General features: G+C 41.3%; 1 protein-coding gene across 8 annotated transcripts in view; it reads left to right on the top strand.

Annotated features, from left to right (window-relative positions):
- Window positions 1-26,639, top strand: part of mpped2a (metallophosphoesterase domain containing 2a) — a 73,862-nt gene that overhangs the window by 7,352 nt on the left and 39,871 nt on the right. For all 8 annotated transcript variants that reach the window (XM_071489504.1, XM_071489505.1, XM_071489508.1 and 5 more), the window contains exons 3-4: window positions 16,310-16,491; window positions 25,681-25,906. In XM_071489504.1, the coding sequence (XP_071345605.1) occupies window positions 16,310-16,491; window positions 25,681-25,906 (408 nt within the window). The remainder of the gene's footprint in view (window positions 1-16,309; window positions 16,492-25,680; window positions 25,907-26,639) is intronic.

Genomic DNA, 26,639 nt, shown 5'->3' with positions numbered 1-26,639 from the left:
TGCAGGGACGTGACCCTGAAGTCAAAGTGGGCTTTCTTCAGAGCATGGGACGTCTCTCTGCGTGTCTGTGAGTGAGCGACAGACTCAATCCAGCCCTGTTTATGTCTGGTTTATTTTTCTGCGCCGTCTGTGTTGTTTTTTTCTCTCTCTCTTTCTTCAACCCCCTCGTCGTCGTCTCGTGAAATGAAATGCTCAGCAACTTGGAACATATGCTTCGAGTTGGGACACTAATGGCTTTGAATCCAATTTGAGCAGGATCTGGGCCAGACACAGGGAAGGCCCAGCACACAGACGCAGACAGACAAACTGACACAGAGCCGAAACTGAAGGGACTCTAGACTGGAGATCTGGGGGTGTTTTGAGACTTAAATAGTTCGAAAATTTAAGCACTGAAGAAAATGCTTCAAATCCTGTTATTGGACTCCAGAAAAAAGATTAGACATAAATAATATTTACAATATTTTGATTTAACATTTAATTTCCTGGGGTCAAGTTAAAATCAGCTTTATAATTATTTCCATTATCAGAGTGTTTTTCATGTTGATCCTTAAAACAGAAATTTCTCACAGCTCAAGGTGATGTCTGCCAGCAGTTCAAAGCTGAAAGATTCAAGACTCAGTTTGCAACGACAGAAAACAGAGAAAAGTGCTGACAAATGACGATTAATCAATCACTATAACAGCCTGCAATTTGTTGTTAATCGACTGATTGTTTCAGGACAAAGTTTAGTAAAGATAAAAGCAATTAATTTAGCATTTTAACCATGAAGACAGAGGAAAATGGCTGCGTGACGTATGAGAGGGAGGAAAGTGATCCGAACATGGCGCTAACCAAGTGCACCACGATAGATTGTGCAGGGATTGAGATGTTTGTGGTTGATCTTGATCGCAGATGTGTTTGCATTTCTCTTGCTGACTTAACTGCATTATGCCATTAACGCCTTTAGAGTGTTAATTTATTTGATTCCCACCGGATGGATGCACAATGTGAGCCAACAAATCCATGGTGGTGGAGGAAGCTGACTTTTCCCGCTCCTGTCAGGGTCAGCGACGGCAGACATGCATGTGTCATTAGAGGTGTATTGTGATGCAACACTGTGTGTCCATTCAGGAGGGAAATCGTACTAATTTACTGAAATCTTCCATCATATTCCTGAACTCTGCAGACTGTGGGTGGGATTTTTCTTTTTGACACACTCAGCAAACCTCGTTTAAGTATTTTTTGTGTTGACAGAATGACTCAAAGAAGAATGCTGGGATGTTGTGACGGTGCCTAAGAGAGAACCACATGCTCCACCAAGTTATTGCCCATTCCTCGCTCAGTTTTTCTTAAATAGCACATACAATGGGACTCTGCTGAGTTAAGAGCCGTCAGAGCAATTTGGAGACATATTTTGTGAATATGGACCTTGGTGTCTTTATCTTTCCTTTTTACTTCACAGTCCGTCTGTTTTTGCCTCCTGCATTGTTTTTGTATTTAAAGTTTTAACTCGGTCTGAAGTTCAGCTTAAAGTTTTGTCAACAGGGTGTTGAAAAGCATTAAATCCAGCTGTGTAAGACCTACAGATATCCCACGCTGATGTAGTGACTGTGGGATCTAAATTTGCTGTGACTCTCAGAGCTGGGAAATCTTCTGAAATGTTCCAATGCTAGCGTTAATATTGTACCTTAGTTTATGTCCCAGTGCCAAAACAAAAGCTGTTACAACTCATTCCTGTCAGGGATATAGAAATGTGTTTTTACAAAACTTGTTTGCCAACAAAGTAAAACAACTTTCTCAAGACCATCTGTGTTTCATTTTTATCTTAACACCAAACAGCTGCTTAAGAAATAAATACAATTACCAAAATAAGGCTTTTAATCTGATAAAGTAAAGCATGAATAAAAATCAAGAAAGGATTGGCTGCATTGACCCAAAATCTATGTATTGAATTTCTATGTTGACCTAAATGTTTTGAGGAAGACAAAACAGAGGCAGTTAGATAAAATTAATAATATAATCAAACAGTGGAGAGCCTGTTATTTTCTATATCGGGACACCATGGAGTATCTCATTGTTCTTATTCCATAACCATAGGTAAAAAGATTTACATACATTTACATCATCTGTGGTGTTTTTGTGTTTATCACTTGGGTAGGTTTGTTTCACTGGTGGGAGTGAACTGGTAATATTGCACAAAGCAAGATGTACTGTTGTTGTTGTTGTCACCTGTTTTAGCATAAAAACTGATGACTGGAACAATGTGGACACTGAGCAGCCAATCAGAATCGAGCCTCGTCCATGATCGTCCTATAATATCTTCTAACAGCTCAGTCAGCCTGTAACTCTTCACACAGAGGCATCGCCTGTAAACACAGTGGAGAAAACATACAGTCTTAGATGTTCCTTTCCCTTTTAGGTAGTTATTTATTCAATATAAAACATCAATCACTTAAGACACCTGAGCTCTAATACATTAATTTTAATGCTGGGAAATGAAAATTCTTCTCTCACACACACACACACACACACACACACACAAATATCCACATTTAACAAACTCCTTCTCCTCCAGATGCCTTGTTAATTATTCCCGCCCTCTGAATAATTGAGGAGCTCATAAGTATGAATCATTTAATGATGCCGCCGCCGCCGCCTGCATCCACACACACACACGGTTATTCTGACACAAGCTGGTGAGGAAACAGCTGAAGAAGAAGAACACGGCCTTCACACATTCGTTCCAACACCATCCTGGTTTTTATTAATGAACTCCTTGAGAATTTTTTTTTTTATTTTTTTTTTTATGTGCCATGTTTCCTTTTCTTGGTGCAGTGGAACAGGGCTGTAAATGTGGTCGAGGAAATAGTTTGGAATTCAGATTTTTATAGGATTTGTTTCTGCTCAGTGAGAGGAACAGCCTCAGTTTCACAGCTGACACTGTCGTATACGCACATGAATCCTTTCTGCAAGAAAATCAAATTTTTTTTTTTTTCTATAAATGAGTTTGTGTATTGGAGGGAGGGAAGATACTCAGCATGTAGAGTCACGTGACGGAGGAAACCAGTCGAGGCGGTCAGATGATAATTAAAAAGGACATTTCCATCTCTGCGGTGGTAATAGCAGCTTTTCTGCTCACGTGACTCCACTCTCGACCCCGAGTCGACTGCTCCTCTGTCCATGAAGGGATCCCATGTATTCTCTTGTATCTTGTTGTGGGAAAACAAGTTAAACCTTGTTTGTGCGGAACCTTCAGCGGCAGAGGTCACTTTGAAGATGAAAATGCTCAGAAAATTGACAATTTAATTGTGGAAAAACAGAAAGTGTGACTCGCAAACAAATGTTTTAAACTCCCTGTGTTGTCTAATCTGCCGTTGAACACATCAGAAGTGTCGGCTTTTCAGCTTCTCCTCACAGCTTTAGTTGCGGCTAATAGATCTGATGGAAACATAAAGGAGAGAAAACTCAGCTTTTCTGCCTTTCTAGTGGATCATTTGCTTTATCTTTTGCTGTTTGAGTTCTTGAACCAGTCTTTGAGGCTGACGAGGCTCTGCTGTGTTTCCACTCTCTCCACCTCTTCTCTCATTTTGCTTAATATTGCTACCACAACTGTAAATGATACTTATTTGTCTTAGTTTTAAGAAATATAACTATTGAAATTCACATTTAGGCCCAAGCATTTGGTTTTTACTTTTTTATTGCAGTTACAGGGGCTACAAAATCTGGCTTCGACTGTTACTGTTTAGCTGTAATTGTTATGATGCAGTTATTTTATTAGTCTGTGGTGCAGCTACAACCTGAGGCGAAACTCCAACCAGGGTCTGTTCGTGTTTGTGGTCGCCTGATTTAAAACCAAAGCGTCTCTAGATGACAGATGATGATCCACTTTTAAGAACTAAAACATGCTCGGGATTTTGTTTTGCAACCATTTACTTCTACGTTGCATGTCGCTCCGATTTTCTGCACATACGTAGTGTGAAGTTTCTCTGCTGCTTCTCCACGTTTTACTTTTGTTTGGATCACATGGTTTTAATTGGTCCGTTGCACTGGGAGCAATTGTTGTAGCCTGGTTAACCTTTTACTCTCTACCCACCAATCTTTGATTTTCTTCATTGATTCAAATAGGTTGGAGAAACAAGGAAGCCAGTCAGCTTTCTATGGTTAAGGATTAAAGGTCCCATATTTTACCTTGTTACAGTCTTTATTTGAAGTATTGATCTCAATCAGAAGATATATTTGTGGTTTTAAGAACTAAAAACCATCTCAGTGTAGTTTTACATCTCCTCTCTCAGGCTTCACCCTAGAGCTCTAGTAACAACAGGTTAGTGAACCAATCAGAAGAGAGGATCTGAGCCTCTCTTCTGATTGGCTTCTGATTGATTGAATTAAAATAGAGCAGATTTCAGGTAAACACTCAGAGAAACCAAATCCTGCAAGGTTGGATGGTGGGTCCAGGTGGGCCGGGATTGGAGCATGACTGAGGGCGCTGACTGCTTTGTTTTGACATCACAAAGTTACAAAAGTCCTGACGGCTGGTTTTAAGGCTCAGTTTCTGAATACAGGCTGTGTGCATTTCTCTGTGGACTGAGGCTTTGATACTTTCACAGTATTAATATAGAACCTAGACCTGCTTTATAATAAAAAAAACACATGGAAATTTAATTTTATAAAATATGGGACCTTTAAGTTGTCTATGCTCTGGTGCCAGAATCCACACCAAGCAAAAAATGGTGACAAGCGTGGATGAGATGGAAACAGCTATGCAGGTTGTTTCAGTTCAAATTAGAGAAATAATTCCTCTCAAATGGACATCAACATAACAAATGTTAAGTTAAACCTCTCAACCACTATCATGAAGACTGAAAATGACGTGGCGACAGATAAGCCACAGCCTACTGAGTGCAAAATAACCTCCCTTCCCCTTTGCCAAACATAAAACGGCTAACATGAACGCAGTGTCAGACTTAATAATGAAATGAAAATGAAATAGCAGCTCAGTCTGATTATCAAGCTATTGATGTTCCACAAAAGGATTTTTCAGGAATTGGAAACCAAAGCAGCCGGGAAATCTATGATTATTAATCAATGGCACATCCAAAAAAAAAAAAAGAGTTTCCAATTAACAGTGCAGCCTCATGTTTACCTCTCACCTCTCCATCCCTCTTATTGTTTTCCTCCCGAACAGTTTGTGGAGGAGCAGCAGTCAGGCTTCAGCCCTCCTGAGAACAAAGAGCCAGTCCCATCGCGCTGCCTTTTGTTTCTGTCGGCCTGTTGCTGCTCGTCGACAGGAGTGGAGGGGCTTTTGTAACAGGAGAACCCTTGATTAAGTTCCCTCTCCACCCCTGACCTGCTGCTGGAGCCCGACGAGGTGCTGGTGCTGGTGGTGGTGGAGTTGATGGTGGAGGGGGTGAGGGAATGGGGGTTAAGTGACAGTTGACATTGGACAGGTCTGCTGTTTTTGAGATTGAAGCCCTTTTGATGTCTTTGTGATTATGGCTTCGGAGCCCTCGGAGCCTGGCATCGCAGGGCACGATCTGATGATGTCACTTCCCCTTTGACTTTAAATAGACATGAAGTCTGAGCCTGCAACTTCTCAACGTGACAAGTTTGCTGTTTGTGCAGTTTAAAGTGGGTTTAGTTTGCCTTTACTTTTCATCCCTGTTTGTTAATACATGTGAATCATCTTATTTCTTTACCCTGGATGCTAAGTTTTCTGTAAGGTGGTCAGAAATGTGATTGCGTCCCCCTTCAGAGATGGAGATGAGTCGTTTAATTTCTGCTGTGAAGGAACAGGGAGACGGGACGGGACAGTGTTTCCATCTCAAAAAACTGAATGTGAATATTTTCTGGTATTTCCCCTGAATTTGATTGATCCTGATGAAAAAGAAATGAGGGGGAGTTCAGTATGTTTTTATGATCCAACTTCCATCAGGTTGTGTTATGCAGGTATGTGGATCAGACACGTGCATTTCTTAACAAATAATCATTTGTCAGAATGATTATTCTAACTGGGTAACTTTTTTATATATAAACATGATTTTCTACAAACCCTTTCATTTAACAAAAGAAGCCTCAATTGGTAAAAGCAGCTGAACAAGAATTTTGCCTAAATAAAACCAGTTTTAGTCCATTTTTGCCTCAAAGAACAAGAAAACAAGATTATAAATCTAACCAGACTTTGGTTGATAGCTTAGTAGTTTTTGGTTCTACCAGAAAACCATTGAAGTTCAGTACCTGCTCCTAATTGCGTGAGGATATCTTCTAAAAGCACCATTATTGTTTAACTGGATATTGACCTAGGATGGGTAAACCTGAATATAAATCTGTCTAAATATATAAAAACAGCTTTAATGCTGTTGTACAAACGCGTCCATCCGTCCTTCACTAAACGCAGTGCTGTAAAGTGCATATGTCACATTTCTCTCTGTACTTGGTTGTGAGTCGTCTGTTCAGGTAAACATCACTCCGACAGTTTTCTTTTTCTCCCAGCAGTCTGCTGGTTGGCTTTTGGCCCCCAGGAGCCACTTTGTGCCCATCTCCTCAGTCTTCCTCCCATCAGGCCTGCAGCCAGGCGGACTGTCAGCAGCACAATTAAGGGCTGTGCCATAATGAAAGGGGCATTAGCAGAAGCAATTTATTTCCCAGCGCAGTGCCGGAAGGTTTCTCCGGTGCTGATATTCCAGTGCAGGCTTTGTGTGCCATTGTGAGAGGAGCACCGGGGAGGGACGGCAAGGACGCACCCTGCCTGAACAAATGGAGTCTGTGTGTGTGTGGGTGGTGTTGGTGGTGTATGGAAGGGGAGGCATCATATTTTCTTTCAAATCAATCCTCATTTGAATGTTTCCATCAGCAGTCTATCGTTTCATGTTTTCCCTCCTCTCCTGTGAATTTCCATCATTCTGCATCTTTGTTCTGTTTGTGCATTTTGCCCCTATGTTCGTGTTGGGTTTTCTTGTTTTCTTGTTCTCTTCTCCCACCTTTGCCTCATTCTCCGCTCCCTTGTGCAATCCCGTTCCCCACCTCCACCACCCCCACCCCCACCCCCACCTCTCCGTTATTCCTGTGTTCATTTTGTTCCTCTGAAGTTTATTGAATTAGCGCAGACAGCTGAAACGCAGAAGATAAGAGAGGCGCTCTCTCTGCTCCTCTCGGAGAAATGGTATTGCACCGTGGATGAGTGAGTTGTGTGTGTGTGTGTGTGTGTGTGTGTGTGTGTGTGTGTGAGAATCTATAGGAGGGGGAGGGGAACTGATGCAGAGGTTATAGGCAGGAAACGGGGAGCATTGTGTTTTGATGTTTCTTCTGAAAGAGCGATAAAACGAGTGTGAGCTCAGTATTTTGTCTCCAGTTCAGCCGTTATCAGCTCTGAAATGTGTCGCTCTTTTAGTGCAGTGGACACACAAACATCACATTTTCTCTGACGCTCTTTGTTGTGGATTTCAGCAAAGGAGGCATTGAAGAACAGAGGTCCATTTACAGTCGTTTAACCAGCTGCTGTGATTTTAGGTCTGATCATCAAAGGGTGTGATTTCCTGTCAGCTCGGTTCAATAAGGCAGATGTAAGTCACAGTCAGACCAACTTTTATAACTGATTGTCTGCATTATAATATTTCTTTCACTGTTAAATAGGTGAAAGGTGCAAATTATTTTCTCCATGTTATTTCACAGTTCAATTAGTTTAATTCTCTGGAAAAATTATCGATTCATCTTTCATGTCAGAAATAGTGAAACATGCCACTATTGCTGATAGAGGTAATGACAAATAAGTAGAAATAACCAAGTCCTCACATTTGAGAAACTGGAACCTGGACACCCCCAGGAACCCCCTCGAGGACCCCTGGGGAAAAGGAGAATAACTTTCCACTATAACTCTATGTATAAATTACACAATCACAGAGTGTATCACTGTTTTGGTCATTGGTGTCAAACACTTTCTATCATAAAACATCTAAAAGCAAAACTCTTATCAGATGGGGGTCTGTGGTCTAATCTGTGTCAATTTAGGGTCCTTAATGTGAAAAAGTTTGTGAACCACTGACTTAGATAACTGATCAATTGTCAAAATTGTTGATTAGTTTGTCTAATTCGTGAATTTCAAGCTATAAAAACTATGCTGTTTCATACAGATAATTGTCAAATGCAGGAGGTGGGATTTGATGGTTCCTGATTTTAATGCCGTTGATTCGAGCCTTCACTCTCTGCTGGCCTGAGAACCAGCAAGTGTACGAGTCTCAACCCTGTTTGTCAAGTATGGACAGGTCAGCCTTAGTTGATTAGCAGTCTATTTCCACATTTCCCCTTTGACCCTGTGGGGTGGGTTTAGGTGGCTGTGTCCCCACCGGTGGCCTCACTGATGAAAAATCATTAGCAGGGCAATTCCATTAACGACGAAGGAACAGGAAGGAGAGAGGAGGAGGAGGAGGAGGCGGAGGCTAATCCTCCGACAGCAGGTGGTGGCAGGTATGAAATGGATAGACACAGAGCGGACTGTGATTGACATGCATTTCTGTCTGAGACAAGTGAGCAGCTCAGAGGTCGTTGACCCCATTAACCCTGCCAGGACTTAGGAGAGCATCAGCATATTTAGCCCAGCCTTAATACACATGTTACAGGAAGTAAGACTGTTTTTCATGCTGCAGCATATAATGATATTTTAGACAACAGTGTGCTTCCAACTTTGTAGCAACAGTTTGCGCAACGTCCTCACTTGTTTCAACATGATAATGCTTCCCTGCACAAAACCAGCTGCGTAAGGAAATGGTTTTCCCAGTTTGGGACTTGACTGGTCTGCGCTGAGCCCAGACCTCGATCCCATCCAGCACCTTTTGAAATGCTGAACCTGAGCCAGGGCTCATCACCCAGCATCAGTGTTTGACCTCACTAATGCTCCTGTGAACAAAATGGGAGCGAATCCCTGCAGAAAGTTTCAGTGTCTGTTAGTGCAGCCTGTTAAAGCAGCTAATGACTATGAGTGTCATGTTTAGGTTTTACATGCTTTCTTTGATTGTCAACATGCTTTTGGCCGCATAGTGCAGTGGTTCTCAAAGTGGGTTCCGGGGACCCTCTGGGGTCCTTGAGGGAGTTCCTGGAGGTCCTTAGCTAAAAGGGGAGTCATTTATTTTCCATGAGTAACACAGTGACAGAATGTGTGACTATTCTGGTCATTGGTTTCAAACACTTTCTGTAATAAAACACCTAAAAGCAAAAATCTGATTAGACAGGAGTCAGTGGTCTAATCTGAGTCAGTTTAGGGTCCTTGATGTGAGAAAGTTTGAGAACCACTGGTGTTGTGGGCGTATGTATAGATTATTATAGAGTCACCTGTCAGATTAAATGTGTACGTTATGTATTGTTTATAGCACTTGTCCAGTATAATGTTGTGTCAAATAACTAACATTTCTATAGATAAAAACTATTTTTTTATCTTTTCTAAAACTAACGAGAAACAAGATCAGTCTGTCGAATAAATATCATATTATTGTTAAGTAATTAACAGCAGAGTAAATCAATGTAAAGATGGCGCTGTGAATGTGCGTAATCTGTCTGGGAAGGATGTGGGGTTATGTTTTCACTAAATTCAGAAAATTGTTGTTTGCATACAAGATAATTAGTAAAGTTTAATTGTGAAGGTAGTTTTTTTTTCTTTCTGGTGATAAATCAGCTCAGTTTTATTGTTATTTTGGCTAAATTGCCCTTAATCTTTCTTAAAATGACTTAAAAATATTCTTCTGGGGGGGAAAACAGGCTGAATAGAAGAGCTCAGTGATGTTTAAGAGGTGTCACTCCCTCTGACTGTAGAGACATGGGTTACATTTGGACAGCAGTGAACTCTCCGGAGGATTTCCAGCCTCACCTGCCGAAAGTCTCTATCTTGTCTTTAATCCCTTTCTTTAATAAAATGGTGGATGTCACAGTTAAAATAATTCAGATATTACAGTTCTGCAGCGATTTCTTCAGTCCGGTCTATTCATACATTAGAGGCAGACATTAAGTTATCTCTTGTGGTGATGGATGGCTGGGTTTACATGTAACTAATAATGAAATTCATGATGAAGCGCTCTTTAGCTGGACAGTTTTTTGGCCACGGTGTGTTTATGGAGACTGGTTAAGTTTTTAGCAAAAAAAAAAACTTGCAATCAATCACAGTGAAAGAGCAGAAGGAGTCAGAGAGCAACGGAGACGGCGACCTTCTTATCTGCTGCGAGTTAAGTGTCACGTTTGAAGAGGCAAGCTCAGACTGAACTTTGACCCCATTTGCTTGTGTGTTTTTCCAAAAGGCCACGGAGCCAAGTGTGCTCAGTCAAATGAAATATCCTCCTACAGACATCAGAGAGCACTCCACCGTCCCTCCTCCCATCTCCCACGCTGATTTTTACTCCTCTTCCATATGACACATGTAACCAGTAGCTGTGTATGTGTTTAATCCTGTGCTCCAGGAACCACCTCGAGCTTGTTAGTCTTATTATAAATAAGCTGTTTCTGTGAATTATGGAGGCTACGGGGTTTTCACGATATTACTGCAGGTTTTAATGTTAATCATCACATCTTGAAATGATACTGAAGTGTTTCATTTCCCATGAAAGTCCTTGTTGTATTTTCCCAGTAACATTTAAATCTGCCACATTATGTGATCTGAATAAATGACAACTTCAGATGTTAAGGCAGCAGAGAGGCTTGACATTTTCTGAGAAAAACAGAACAAGCGACGTGAAAGAGAAGAAACTGGCTTGATTTTTAAGGGGAGGAAAATGTGGAACATCTTCTGTCGTCTGTGAATTTCGTAATTAAGAACAAAGGGTTGTGTGGCTGGTGCAAGCTCCAGAAATACTGCACTTCATAATCAAAGTGAAAATGAATGTTTAGCTGCAGAAGTGCAATGATATATAATTTTGTTTCCTGAAACGGACACAGTTGAATGCGACTTAACCATCACGGTTTTGAGCGAAAATCTTAAAGCTCATTTTTTTGTTGCAAATGTTGCAGCCGGAGGTGAGAAGTCGACGCAATGAGGTTTCTCTGCAGAATGATCACAGACGTTTCTTCATCGAGCAGATATTTCTGCAGCCACAGACCTCGGTTTTTGTGTCAGCTCCAATGTCATGGCGGATTTGAGAGTGTGCTGCTGCCCTCCTCGAGCGCATTAGCATTTCTCCTCTCTCCCCCGCTCTTTTTCCCTCCACAGTCTTCCTTCTGATGTCACGCCGGAGCTCAGACATGTTAACACGAACCTTCATGCTAACACAGTTCAGTCTGTCACTGGAGAATATTCTTTTACCTGCAGCCGGAGCACAGGAAGACTTTTTCATTCTCACTGTCTCCGTTTACAATAGATCAGAGGCCTCTGCTGAACTCCTGAACTCCTGTATACATTACTAATGAACCTCTGGATTCTTATACAGTCATATGTTAACAGGAAAGACAGGGTCCCTCTCTCTTTTTGTGTGTGTGTGTGTGTGTGTGTGTGTGTGTGTGTGTGTGTGTGTGTGTGTGACACCAATGCGGCACTATCATGAAGGTTTCTTGGCCCGGGCCAGCTCTAATTGATAGGGGCTGCTGGTATTTACTTACATTCTCTCGGTGGATTAAATCTCAAAGGAGTGGAGATGGAGGTTGTTTTTCTCTTGGCTTTGTTTTAATATGCATGCTTATGTGCATGCATATAAATGTATATATATATATGTGTGTGTGTGTTTGCGTGCATGTCGTCATCCCCATGTGGTTCTGCGTTCGTCCTTCCTCCATGACGAGAACTGTCGAATCCTGTAAAGCTGCATGACATCCAGGCACCACAGAGCACCAGATCTAATCAGCAGCTACACTGCAATGTATGTGCTGCTCTGCTGGCTCAAGTTAATGTGTGTGTGTGTGTGTGTGTGTGTTTGTGTTTGTGTGGAGGCGCACAGAGACTTATTTACTGCACACAGTCAATAGTAAATGTTATTATCTCTGTAGCTGGTTTTTCATTTTGTCCATTGTGTTTAATATGGAGGCCAGGCCTGCTGGGGGCAGCTGAGAAGCTCTGCCCTGCTCCAGTGTCTCAGAGCTGAGATCTCCCAGCTGAAGCTGTGCAAGAGCTTTAAAGGAGGGACAGGACCAACAACTACCGAACGCTGATGACAGCAGGCGACAAACAAGAAAACACAAACCACAGGCGTCAGACTAGATCATGAGTTTTCTTGTAGTGAACTGAAGACACAAAGCTACAAGCTGATGATTACAGACAACAAGCTACAGGCCAAAAATACAGGCCACGCACTGATAACTACACTATGACATCACCTGTCTACCACCCATGTGCTTACTAATTGGAGGCTCATCAGTGAAGGCTTGTGTTTATTAACTGTTACTGCTAATGAGGAAAACAGTCAAAATCAAAAAATATTAGAGGGCGAGACTGACACAGATTTCTTCAGAGATATTTTCTAAACAGAAGCAGCTTTTAAAACCATTAATTTTGAGCTGCATCAAAATTTCGTCGCTCTGCAGTTTGTATTTTGTGTATTGTGCTTGCTCAGGTTAACAGACTGAAAATAGTCCTGCATATAAAAAGTGGTGGAGGTGTGTTTTTTCAGGTACCAGTGGTTGATAATATGCAGTTATAAGTATTTATTGCTCTGAAAAAGGTTCTCAATGGCAATTATTTAAACATATATGGATCTTTTGATCACATCTAGGGATTATTTTCATAGATAAATTGACTATCATTTGGCTACATCTACAGCTACATTCAGTTTACTAATATAGGAGACTAAGGGAAACCAGAAAATATGCACATTTAGGAGGCAACCAATGGGCCCACAGAGTCGCCTCATTCAGTATGATGAGGGGGCTTCATTTTTTTGAGACAGTGCTGTTGTCTCTATAAACACAGCCTAAGCCAAGTATGTCAGTCAGATTTTTTTTTTTTTTTTTTCCGAGCTGCCTCGTGTTCCTCGCAGCTTCGGATTCATCCAGTTTTGCAGAGGCAGAAACAACAGACCCCTGGGGAACTGGAGATGCAGCATGTGTGCAGCTGCTTTACAGGCTGCAGACAGTGGCTACTGATCACAGATGGCAACTACAAATGTTGGTTAGACTTCAGTGGCAACAGACAAGAGCTGTGCGACATGTACAGTGGGACAACACTAATTTATCAACATGATTTTACTGTGCTGTTTCTACTGACACACACACTCTCTCTACTCTGATATCTCTGGTTGTGTAAGGCCTCTGTGGTCAATGTTGTAAATCAGTGACTGGGATTAAAGTTGCATTTACATGGTTCCTGCAACAAGATGAAGAACCCTGACTTATTTAATTTACTGGGTTAGTAAAAAACAGATAATTCAGTTGAATAGTAATAAAATCTTTTCTCATGTTTTATCTGAAGTGTTGATCTCCATCAGAAGATATATTTGTGGTTTTAAGAACCAAAAACCATCTCAGTTTAGTTTTACATCTCCTCTCTCAGGCTTCTCTCTGGAGCTCTAGTAACAACAGGTCAGTCAGGTAGACTGTTTTCTGATTGATTTAATAAAAATATAGCAGATTTCAGGTAAACACGTGGAGAAACCAAATCCTGCAAGGTTGGATGGTGGGAGGGGCTTGAGGCATGGCTGAGAGTGGTGACTGCTTTGTTTTGACATCACAAAGTTCCAGAAGTCCTGACGGCTGGTTTTAAGGCTCAGTTTCTGAATACAAGCTGTGAGCATTTCTCTGTGGACTGAGGCTTTGATACTTTCACAGTATTAATATAGAACCTAGACCTGCTTTATAATCAAAAAACATATGGACATCGACCTTTATGTAATGTGGGGCCTTTAAAGACAACATGCAGACTGGTGCAAATTAAAGGTGAAAGTGGCAAAAACGAGAGGAGACATGTGACATATCCAGATGCCTCTATAAGAGGCACAAGGGGTTACTAGTTTATGGTTTTATGAAAATTGATGAGGCATGACTTTCATAGACACCAGATCTCAACCCAGCTGAACACCTGTGGAAGATTTTGGATCGACATGTTAGGCAGTGCTCTCACCACCCCCATCAGGAAGGAGGGTGTTCATCCCTCCACTGTGAGTGAGCTGGAGAACTGAGGCTGTTCTAGAGTCCCGCGGTAGATCAAGATTTTATGGTGCTCCAATTCTTTACCATAATTGAAGATTTTATCATTATTGACCATCCCTCCTGCAGACTTCTGATCATAGATGGTGACCACAGATGCCGGGTGGACTTCAGTCTGCACACTGGAGACGGTGGCTACAGACAGTGGCCAGCTTGTCCACCATCTTACCAATAACATGACCTTCCAGATGACTGTTCAACTCAACAGATCCAGGAGTCTTTGTGAAGACTTTCCAAGTCTAATATTCTGCTCAACGTGGCACAGAAATGGGAAAACAAGAAAATTGCTTCCTAAATGAGACCCCTCCGATTTAATGTTGCCACCCTCCCAGTAATATTTTCTTTTGTGCCGAGGTGCCTATTTTCTCCGTCTCTGTTAATAACGTCTTCGTCAGTCTGAAACCTTTTGATTTCATCTGCTTCTGTGGCTGTTTCCATGCCATGTTTGTGCACACATGCGAATTAACTGTGTGTGTGTATGTGTGTGTGTGTGTGTGTGTGTGTGCGTGCACGCTTGTCAGGTTGGAGATTGCAGCGTTGATTATGTGTCTGATGTTGTCGACAGAGTGACATCCCTTCTAATGAAATAATGGTCTGGTGGCAGAGTGCTGGTGGATTGCACATTGTAGACTTCAATTACAGACAAGATGATTTTTTTTTTTCCTCTTCCCTTTCAGTCAGAAAAAAGTACAGGTTTTCTTCTTTTTTACGCGCTTACATTGAACAAAAATGCTGAATAAAAGGCTTTTTCCAGCCAGACTTGGGTCTAAGTGTTTTTCCTTTAGATAATGGATAGAAAGCACAAGACATGCCTTAATTCACCGTCTCTTTAGCCAATCTGATGACACAAAACAGCCATTTCCCTCCCTGTGTGCACAGATCAACCCGTGCGCTGGTTGTTTTCCAGACCAGAATGCACATTTTTCCTTGTTGTGATGTCTCCTTTTTTCTTTGAGATGCATTTTGCTCTGCTGCATTCATTATTCTGTGCACTGTGTAATTTATTTTGAACAACAAATGATCTTTTTAAGGTTCCTGTTTTCGCCTGTGCCCCTTCTGCTATCTGGTATGAAATTAGCATACATTTCCTAAAAATGAGTTTCCATTTCGAGCACACCTTTTTAAAATATAACAAAGCGTAAAAAGGGCACATTCTTTGAATTGCAGCTCTTTTTAGGAGAGAAAATGGTAAAACCAAGGGCAGACATCTCATAAATAAGTGGAGGATTTCACGCCTTGCAAGAGATTGGTTGAGTTTGGTCTTTTTGTCGGTGACAACACACTTGACTGATAACTGATGTGATTTCATGGGTCAGAAATCACTTTTTAAACTGATAGTATGAAGCTGTGCAGTGTAAGCCGTGCACAGGGATGAAGAGGATGTCATATTTTAGATGCTGCAGACATTTATTTCAGGACAATAAGATGGTTGCAAATGACCTCAAGGATGCAAAATGTTCATGAACTGTCTCAACAACTTTTAAAGTTCAGGCTAAAACCTTTACTGCAGCAATTACCTTTTTTTTTTTTCTTTTCAAAAGTAACTTGATGAGTTTAGCAGTTCATTTAAAAGAACATAATTGTTTTCAATTTGTCTACATTTTCACAGAATAACTTGAAATTCACTGCAACATTTTAGTTCTTACAGACTCCTTGTGTTGGGTCAGGTGATTGACAGATTAGAGCACTGATATGAAAACAGTGGATTTAACGCACAGAAAGGGGACAAAGCAATGGTCACGTTTCAGTGTGAAAGCTGTTGTTCATACTGTACAAAGACGATGTCTTTTTTTGAGGAAGGAAAACAAGCCCTGGAATAGAAAGAAGAGAAAACACAGACGCACACAATCTGAATTCAACAAATCACCAACTTAAATTTATCGCATTTTGGAGCAACCTGTTAGCTACATGGGTTCAGTTGGGCTGAGCAGCGAGTCCTGGGTTTGACTCCCTGACAGCTGGACTTTTTGCTGCATGTCATTCCCCAACTATCTCTGAATTTCTTGTCTGTCTCTATTGGCTCTAATACAGGCATAAATGACCCAAAAAAAAAACACTTTTAAAATTTCAATAATTAGTCAGAATCCTGTGTAATAACTGAAAATAGCCAATGATGTGTAAACAGCCAATCAGCCCACAGTCCAGAGCCGGAGTCCAGACTCTAACACAGTTCATGTCATGCAGCCTCACTCTGAACATCTCTCCCTCTCTCTGACTGTCTTTTCAGGGTGGACCCCATTCCATATGACACTCCCAAGCCGGCGGGACACACCAGGTTCGTGTGTGTCTCCGACACACACTCGCGTACAGACGGCATCCAGATGCCCTACGGCGACGTGCTGCTGCACATGGGCGACTTCACTGAGCTGGGCCTGCCCTCCGAGGTTAAGAAGTTCAACGACTGGCTAGGTACTAAGCTGCTTAACACACTCACACATGCATCGTTTTCACACTCGCACACCTCTCACATTCATGGTCTGTTACAGGGCAGGGGGAAGGGACAGAGGCACGAGACATGCTGCATGCACAACCAGTAACTGGACCACACAATAAACCCCCACCTCCTCCTCTTTCCCCGTTGACCCCAACTGCTGTGCTAAAGTGTCCAGTTTAACCCTTCTGACCTAACACCCTGGTTCAGTTAACCTTTGACCTCCCCTTCTGGCCCCATGCTGTGGGTGGGAGCTCTAGGCTGTGTGTGAGTGTGTGTTTTTGTGTGTGTGCGTGTTTGGCTTGAGTCCCAGCAGCCAGTGTTTCAGCTGTGAACCCTCCAGGCGAGAGCTCACAGCAACTCTGAAGTATTTCTGTCTCACTAATGTAGTCACATTTCACTCAAAAACACACACACACACACACACACACACACCCACACACACACACACACACACACACACACACACACAGACACACACTGTCTGACACTCCTACTCAATAAGTGCCACCCACCACACTGCACTTCTTTTTACACATTTGAATTTCTGTGTTTATCGTTAATTAATTTGTCTTTGCCTGAGGAGTAGTCCTCAGCAGGTGAAACAAAAGACTCTAAATTTAATGAAAGATGCACGATGTCTAAAAGACTGAATGCAAAGCAGATTTTAAAAGCTTGAAATTGTGTATAAAGTCAACACAAAGATGCAAACAGATGCAAAGACACGTCTGTATTAGTTGAAAATGTTTAAACTCAAAAGAAGATTCGTGCAAACTGATCCTAGGTAGTTACACCTAATGTCTCTCACAGGCAAATAAACATGCACTGCAGTGGACGACAGGAAAATTCACTATGCCTTTTCATGCTTGCACAAAAAAAGTGGATGAAAAGTGGGAAAGAGGATGTGAAGGAGGAGGCAGCACAAGAAACGGGAAGTGGTTTGATGTTGACAAAGCATAGAGGGAATAGAAGATCTGAGATGGGTGGCAAGGGTAACCTTAAAAATCCTGGTTCAGTTCCCAGCCCATGACGCGCTGTCTCTGCTGGGAGGAACATATTAATTTCTCAGTTCTCTTTCTTAGAATTAACAGTGAATAAATACAACAAGTGTCAAAAGTGTAAAAGAAAAGTTTGGGGATGTTTCAGAGCTTTAAGAAAATGTAAACCCCTTCACTTAAAGCGGTACTCCTCCTAAAATCTGTTTTGAGTATCAAACACTCACCCACTGTGAAGTTGAAAGGTGGCTGTCAATGTTTTCCCTCTCCAAAGACGACTGCAGCTACAGTCAGTCTGGATGCACAGCAGTTACAGTGGCTTCCAACACTGACCCAGTTTTCACAGCCAAAGAGAGAAAAAAAAATCAAAAACATAAAAGTGTCCAGGCGTCTATAGAAACTTTTCAAACTACTCCTGAAAGTAATCCACTTCTCAACCATCCATCAGTACTTTCAGTCATGTTAAGTATAGAATTTAGCTAAAAATTAGCTTCCATCCTCATCGTCATGCACAGCCCTGTCAAACTCACCACCTCCTGCATCTCTGCTTTTTAAAACTAATATAAAAACGACATTTAAACGATGGCCAGTTTCATTCACACCAGCATTTTTAGGTTTGTTTTACAGTCCACACTGGATTTGTTGAACCTCCCCTTCCGCTTTTTTGCTACACCTGCACATGTATCTGCTCTGGAGGCTGTTTTCAAGAAGTCAGTGGTGCAAAATGGCAGCTTGATGTGAACTGAAACAGGTTTTATTGGGACGAACATGGAGAATGTGCGGAGGTTTAGATACAAGCTACAGCAGGAGCTTCTCCATCTTCCAAAGTTTCCTGTGGTGCTGTGCATCTCTCCTTATATTTTTCAATACTCATATCTGCTGAGTAAATGCATGAAAATTAGTAGTTTAACCTTAGCTGAAGTTAGTCAGTGTCGTTCTAACTGTAACAGCCTGAAGAGAAAACTATTTCTATGCTTCCGTATTTCACCGGAAACACTCACTTTCTTTCATAAAATTTGAAGCTATGATCAACGTCATAGAACAATTAATGAGAAGCATAATAAGAAGACGGGTTGTTTTATCTTGTCTGTGCAATAATATCACCGTGTCCACGTCTTCCAATGTAAATCCATGCATCTTCCTTTCTCCCTCTTTCTCTCTTTCTGTTTGTCTTTGCCCGTTAGCCAAATGAAGAGGTACAGGGGAGCGAGTAGGATCATTCTGACAGATAAAAAAACATACAAATAAAATGCCAAAATGAGTCGGCAAATATCCTCGGGCGGCCTTTAATATATCTCTGCAGCCTGCCCAAGTTCGGTCTGTGTGTGGGAAACCCTGTACAGTCAAACACAACCCCAGATTTGAAAGACTGGAGGTTAGTTTTCATCTTTTAATCGACTGATGTACTGATCCAGGTTTGCAGTGTAAACATCTTTTAAACGTACTGTGATCTTTAAAAACGTATCTCCAGTTTTATGAATTGTGAATTTGATTCGTAGCTGGCGGCCACAGTGCACCCACTTTGCCAGGCTGACCCTGTGAAGTACTGCCAAGTGCTGAGGCCTTAAAAGTGTCCTAAACAGACACACACATACAAAGAGTTAACACTCGAACACACATGTAGGCAATGTCCCAGTTCTTCCACCTTTGTTTTCTACTTTGTCAGCCCCCCACCAGGACGACACACCGCTCAGCTTTTCTATCAAACTCCTCCACCCATCTCCACACACAGCCACATCACGTGTGCGTTTATCTATATGTGTGTGTGTGCACTCTTTGTTAAGCCAGGGTGAAAACAGCGATATCGCACATAATAGGAAATCGATGCAGAGCAAAGTGGAAAATGACTTTGTGTAGTTGGGGGCAAGTCTGTGTGTTAATGTCCCATTGAAGGGCAAGTGTGTGACGCTGCACACCTGGACCTCAAACTCAGAGGACAGATGAGGTGGGAAAGTTTTAAGTCTAGTATTATTATTATTAAAATGAAGTTGTGACTTATTATGAGAATAAAAGTCATAACACTGAGAATACAGTTGTATTTTCAGAATAAAGGTGATAACATAATGAGAGTAAAGTCATATTTTCAATCTTTTTAACCGCAAATCATCAGTGGGGGTTTTTGTTATATAATTATCTAATTCATGTTCTTACACAGGATAAATGCATTAATTATAAGGCGCCTTGGACAGACGTGACCTAAAATAAATGTAGAATTAATGTTAAGACAATATAATGGTCAAACTTAAAGATACAGGTTATCCTCCACCCTGTCTTCAAATATCCGTATTGATCAAATCCCAAAGGAGATGTAATTTCTAGAGATTTTCCAGCAACAGTTACTGATTGTTTCAGATTGTAAATGTTTCGATCATGTTTTGTTAGTCGGTATGTTTTGTTTCTACCACTTAGAGGACAGACAGCTCTCATTAGTCTGCTGCCAAGAAAATGTAGCGTATTTATATTGTGGCTTGTACAGTGCTGCTTTGAGCTTTACATACAGAACTGGCTCTAATAAAGGAAAAGCAAGGTTTGATATTCTCTCCAAGGCTGGTTTTTGTCCTCTTTGATGAAGGCAGAGTGACTTTGAGTCAGAGTTAGAGAAACAGCAGCATGATGAAAGTCGTGGACATTTTGAAGACATATTAGTTAAATAATTTGATGTTTTTCTGGATGACAGATGAGGGTTGCAAAGTGGGGACTGTCCACTCACATATGCTCAGAACTTAAGCACACTGGGATTCAACTGTGGCATCTCAGGAAAAAGCAAAATATTTTTTTCAGTTGTAACTTAATTCTGCTCACATCCTTTTAGAAGTTGTGAAGCTGCATATTTTCTGTCATCATCGATGTTTGTCATTTTTATGGTCGGCCTCTGGTCTGACTTGAAAAATGCTTTGATTTCCTGCTGGTAATAGTCCTGGACCTTCAGGTAAAGAACAGCATTTTACAATCTTCTGGTATTTAAATGCTGGGTACATAAGGATACAGAGACTTGTCTGTTGATTTCACTCCACTTTGAACTATATGAAACTCTGGGGTAATGTGAGGTAACGAGAACCAGTTATAAACTTAAAACAACCAGGGTATTTTTTTAAAATAAACATACTGTGATTTTCACTTAGCATTTCTTGAAGGTAAAGGTTGAGCTAGTGTGTGCATCACCTGTGTGAGGTTTGCAAAAGAACCAGAGCAGTGGCTCAAGAGACAAACCTTCACAAAGGTCAATAGTTTTATAGCAAAATGTAATCACTGTGCTAAAGCAGTTTCAGATATGGAGGAAGTTAAACAAAGCATTTCTTTGCAGCAGATAGGAATAAAAAAAATTGAATCTGTCTGAATCTGAACTGATTTTGGAAGGTGGAGGAGGGTGAGGAAGATTAAGAGCTTCTTCAAACTGAGTTATGTGTTTGTGCTCCCGTGCTGCCCCTCCTCCCCCTCAGCCTCCTCCGTCTGCTCCTCGCAGACTCTGGAGGAGGCAGCAGTTTGTCCGGGCCATTGACTGCTGTTTGGTCTCCTGGAGGATATCATTGGAGATCGATGCTGAGGAACGAGCTTTCCCTGACCCAGCCTGTCTGATGGTAGAGCTCCGACTCTGATCTCCTGCTTTAAGATGCTCCCAGAGACGCGCGTGTGTGTGTGTGGGGTTGTTTTTTTTTGTTGTTGTTTTTTTTTCCCCAGTTTGTGTAAGAGTAAAGCATTTGAAATAGATGTCATCCAACCAATCACAAACCACAGAGAACTCATTACCCTTACACAGCTTTCTTTTAGTCCTACATTTACTGATTTCAGTTTTCTCGCCATTTCAAATATAGAAAAAGGAACTGAGCCTGAAATATACCTTTAATCATGTTGGTGTGCGAAGCTCGACGTGTCAATCCCAGGAAGACTTTAGACTGTAACCACTGCCAATGCTGCTTCAACTAAGGGAGGGGTCTGAATACTTATGTCAATGTGAGATTTCAGTTTCTCCTTTTTGATAAATTAGCTAAGATTTCATATTGAGTTTAGATTGATGACCACTTTCTGAAATCACTGTCTTTCAGCCTTTAAAAGTTTTTCCTTGCAGATTTTGTTTTTGTGAGTTTGACACTTTGTCAGGTGCGTATTTTTACCTCCATGTGTTTTCGACATTGTTCAAATATTTCAATATTGATTGATAAGTAAAGGCTTTTTTTAAAAAAAACTAGTGTGTATTCGCTGCTTTTGCACTAATTAGAAAACGTGTAGATTCAGCTCCATCTTATATTAATCCCTTATATTAATCCTCAAGGATTAATATAAGGGGACAAGAGAGGAGATGAGAGGGGGAGATGACAATTTAATTTTCTAAGATGTTCACCTCTTTAATTTTCAGGATGTCATAAAGAGTATGATTTCCTATTAAACTCCTGGATGGAACGAGTGTATTTTTAGTAGTGCGCTGTGAAAAACACTTTTTGTAATTGAAATGTTTTGAATATGCAGGTGTTTTTGTTATCTTAAACCTATGACAAATGTAAGTCTGCGCTCATGAGAGGTGTGACAAAAAATTTCTCTGCACACATAGTTCTTGTTCTTCAGAGCTCTGTTTTGATTGTCTCGCTCTCTTTCATATCCCCGTTTGTGGGCGAAGAATACAAAATAAATCTGGGTGTATCGCTGCACCACGCCTCTGTAGGACGTATCATGGTGGCAATAAAAAGCGGTAAAAATTCCCAGTAGAGTAATGGAGATGGAGTTGTTTGATGGTAATTATGTTTTCGCCACCTTTTCCCAGCCTGGCGGTGGAGAGGATGATTCGCTTTGGTGTGTGTGTGTGTGTGTGTGTGTGTGTGTGTGTGTGTGTGTGTGTGTGTGTGTGTGTGTGTGTGTGTGTGTGTGTGTGTGTGTGTGTGTGTGTAAATGGATGCGTGATCCAGTTAGAGTGCTGGGGGACTGAGAGACGGCGCTCTCATATAAGGTTAGCCTGGAATTTATGATCCTGAGACGCGACAAGAGCTAATTTAGAGCAGCGGGAATGAAACTTATAGACCAGGCAACCATGATTCTTTCATTTTCAGCATTAGAGAACACACACTTTCTCTCTCTCACACACACACACACACACACACACACACACACACACCTTAGACGGATGCAGTGCAATTTTTAATGTCTCTGCACTGAGCCAGTGCATTTTGACTGAATTTTATTCTCATGTATTCACTTGCTATTAGTTTTATTTCCAATTGTGAACCTGGCTGCAGTTACATATTTTCTTTCACTTACTGTCACAAGCTGAAAGCATTTTTAATTCAAAAAAAAAAATGCTTTTATTGGATTCTTTATTCGACATTTTCTTCAATTTTCCATCACCTCTTTTCTGCTTTTGCTTGCCACAGCAACACGGAGCAGAGCAACAAATGGACAAAAGCACCTCACTAACAATGAATATCAGATAATGTTGGTGAGCTGAATACCTTCCTGTCAATCAAACTCTATGTTGTAGGTGGACGTAGGTGTCTCAATTATAAAACGCTGCAATAATCCTGTGTTGTATGTGTAAAGATTTCATACCATTCAGTGCTTTTGTACAGTTTCTGTCAATAAATATGTTGAATGACCTGTAAAATCGCGGTTTGCAAGTTTCCCACTTGTTGTTTAGAGACTAAATAACGTTCACATTCACACAGACCTCCGTCTGTTAGTGATTGTTGACTGTGATCAATCCAAACACTTTTCAGTCTGTGGAGCTGCATTCAGGTCATAAAATGAAAACAAAAACACTGCTTGTTCCAAAATAGCACAAAACTGGCTCCATGCAAAGTATTAAATAACCTCTCGACAGCTCTATATTACATAATCTCAGCCAAACAATATCACTGCATGTTAACAAATGTGCTTTGGTAATCCGGATGGATTCATTAGTTTAGCACATACTCGTCACTCGTGTCAGTGCCACGCCTCTGAGGTGCAGCTGTTGGTTGAGTATTTTGTTCATATTCTTAATACAGATTCTTTCCTGTGAGGATTTGATGCTTTTTTTTTGTTTGTTTTATTTGACACCGAACAAAAAAGTCTTTGTGTTTCATTGGACTGATGATCAGGCTAAACAAGCAATTAAATGGTAAATGGACTGCTCTTAAATAGCACTTTCCTAGTCTTATCAACCACGGGAAACACTTGGAAACATTGGAAGCCATTCACACACATTCACACACGGCTTCTTTTCCTACACATACAGCGATTCTCTACATTCAGTATCTTGCCCAAGGACACTTCAAAGTGCAGACTGGAGGAGCCAGGAACCAAACCACCAACCTTCCAATTAGTGGACGACCCGCTCCACCTCTTGAGCTACAGCTGCCCGACATAAAAGATGTTAGCACTTTGACCTTTTGTTGACCAAACAATTAACAGAGAAAAAAAATTGGCAGGCTAATTGATAATGAAAATGATAATTAGTTGCATCTCTAATGTAAATTCTATCACCTGCTTTCGGGGTGCAGCAGCACTTAGCACCCATTCTTCCTGTAGCAATAGTGAAGTTAATTCTACGCACTGTGGATTAGTCTGTGCAGCATCTACAGAGCGGGCTAAAAACGACAGAAAGGACGGAAGGACGACAGGAACAAAATCAACAGGAAGCCTAAAAATTGAAAAAAAGAGAGATACAGAGCGAGAATGGAGAGGTGATGAAGGCCAGACCCTTTCGCTGAGTGCTCAATCAGCTGGAATAAAGTAGTGAGGCAGTTTCTTGATGGCGAAGGGGAACCGAGGAGAGTGAAAAGGGCACAGCAGAAGTTGAAAGATGAGGGGATGAGAATCGTAATAGATGTTCTTCTCTATTTAGTTCAGGTTCATGCTTTTTCCAGCCGCCTGGTGTCTGCAGAGATGGACGGCGGTCCTCTGGGGTCAAGCAGAGCCGTCAGCTGTGGTTGTAACCTCTCCGACTGTCTGAATGGAGGGTATTTTTCCCTTCCACTTACCGGAGTTTTCTCTCCAGTCCTGATCATTGCTCAGGGTTAGATATACAGGGGGCATCTGAGGGAATCTATGCTGCGTGTACAAAATATTAGGACAACAAGCTGTTTCTGAAGAAGTACAACTCCTTATTGATTTTATAAAATACTGCTCTGACTTTAAAGGAGAGCAGAGCTGCACAGTGTGGACAAAATATGCAGTGTGGTGAATTTGTTGGGTGTACAGAATAATTTGCAGTAATAATAATAGTAATAATTTGTTGTAATTTAGATTTAATTTAGCAACGTTAGAAATAGATATTCTGCAGAGTCAGTGTACACTCAGTAACACTCAGTACAATATGTAAAAGTACAGATTCAGAAATACACACAATACAAGTCAAACTTTATGCAACTGCTTCAGTAAGTCTGAATTTCTTAGGAATGCTAAGTCACTTCTGGTCTAAATCTTTATTTGTTCATTTTTCTGTTGAAGGACAGATTGAAATATTTCTCAGTATGAATTTACCTCATGCTTAAATTTCTTATAATTTCATATTACCTTCATTTTTCAATTATAATAAAAACAATATTTTCTATCATTTCATATTACTTTCAGGTTTCAGTGATAATAAAAACACAGGTCCTTATGCAGCACTAACAGGGAGCTGTAACACAAGTCAAGAATATCAAAACCTTTGGACAGGATCTGTGTAAAACTGGTTAACAAATCCATTTCATAATATATTGAATACTATCCTCTTATTTGGCCTCTTATTTTTTTGATAGAAGCAATTTTCCTCACAGTTTGCAGCAACAGGTGAAAACAACTTATTGGTCGTTTTGTGCAACTTTGACACTGCAGACGTTTCATAAAAAATTTGCTTCAATGTAAGAAGTGTGAGTTGATGTTGAACGGGGGCGCCATGGTAAGAGTTTTATTGAGGAAAACTGTGATGCAGCCAGACTCATATCATGTAACGTAACCTCCTCAGTTACGTTTTATTTCCGCAGTTCCATCAGTTGACTTGTGCATAAAACTGACATTGTCAGCTACATATTGGTGGAGCAGATGTTTCAGAAATGCTTTAGCAAACGGTTTGTTTCAGCTTAGGTCAGAGGAAGAAATCCTTGTCTAACAAACCCTATGAGAAGAAAGTTCTGCAGACTAACACGACAAATCTCGACATGTGGATGTGGACTCTGAACTCCAGCTCACTCCCCTCTCCCTGGTCTCTCCTGTCTCTTCTAGGTGGCCTTCCATACGAGTTTAAAGTGGTGATCGCTGGGAACCACGAGCTGACCTTCGATAAGGACTTTATGGCTGAGCTGGTCAAGCAGGATTACTACCGATTCCCCTCAGTCTCCAAACTCAAACCAGAGGACTTTGACAATGTCCAGTCACTCCTCACAAACTGTGTGTACCTGCAGGACTCGGACGTCACCATAAAGGGATTCCGGATATACGGGGCGCCATGGTAAGAGCGCCGTGCTGTCCCCTCTCTCTTTTACCCTCCATCCTAAACGTCCCATCACTGTCTGTCTCTCATAACCACTGAGTCACATTTCTGCCTCGTTGTGTTGTGGATCCCTGAGGTGAAGGTGTGTCTTCCCCTCTGTCAGTGTCTGGCTGTCTTCCAGCTCCCCTCTCTGCAGTAACTCTGTACTCTGCTGTACGTTCCCAGCGAGGGGCCTCTCTTACATGCAGGGTGCTATTCCCAGCTCGCACAGTCTTTTATGAGCTCAGGACCTTCGCCTGCTCCCTGGGCTTACATTACACCTGTGTTTTGACATGAGGTTAAGTGATACGCGTGGTACCGGGACACTGTCAGTGGGCTCTCAGGTGTGGAAAGAACGCTGGAGGGGAGAGTGTGTTAGGTCGAGGAACAGTGTAAGCTGCACGTATTCAACAGCAAGAGGCTGGAGGGAGTGTTGTTAAAGAGAGATGTGTCTGTGCAGAGAAAATACTTGTAGATGGAAGAAAACTCCTGAGATCGCTGCTGCGTTTATGGATGGACAAGCTTTCATGCAGTTTTATTCAGAGACATGAAAATCTCAGAGACTGTGTTCATGAATTGGCGTCATCTGACAATTGATTTCTGGGGTAAACTGTAGCAAGAAACAGTAGTTTTGTGGCTGCATTTAAAATACCTGTTTGATTTTGAAAGTAATACCAAAATCCAGTATTTTTACATATCACATAAAATTGGT

Source organism: Trachinotus anak, unplaced genomic scaffold (assembly GCF_046630095.1).
Source record: "Trachinotus anak isolate AG129_WGS33_773 ecotype Australia unplaced genomic scaffold, CSIRO_AGI_Tana_v1 ptg000011l, whole genome shotgun sequence".
Taxonomy (NCBI): Eukaryota; Metazoa; Chordata; class Actinopteri; order Carangiformes; family Carangidae; genus Trachinotus; species Trachinotus anak.
The sequence above is the reverse complement of the archived record's forward strand: the minus strand, read 5'-3'. Positions and strand labels throughout refer to the sequence as shown.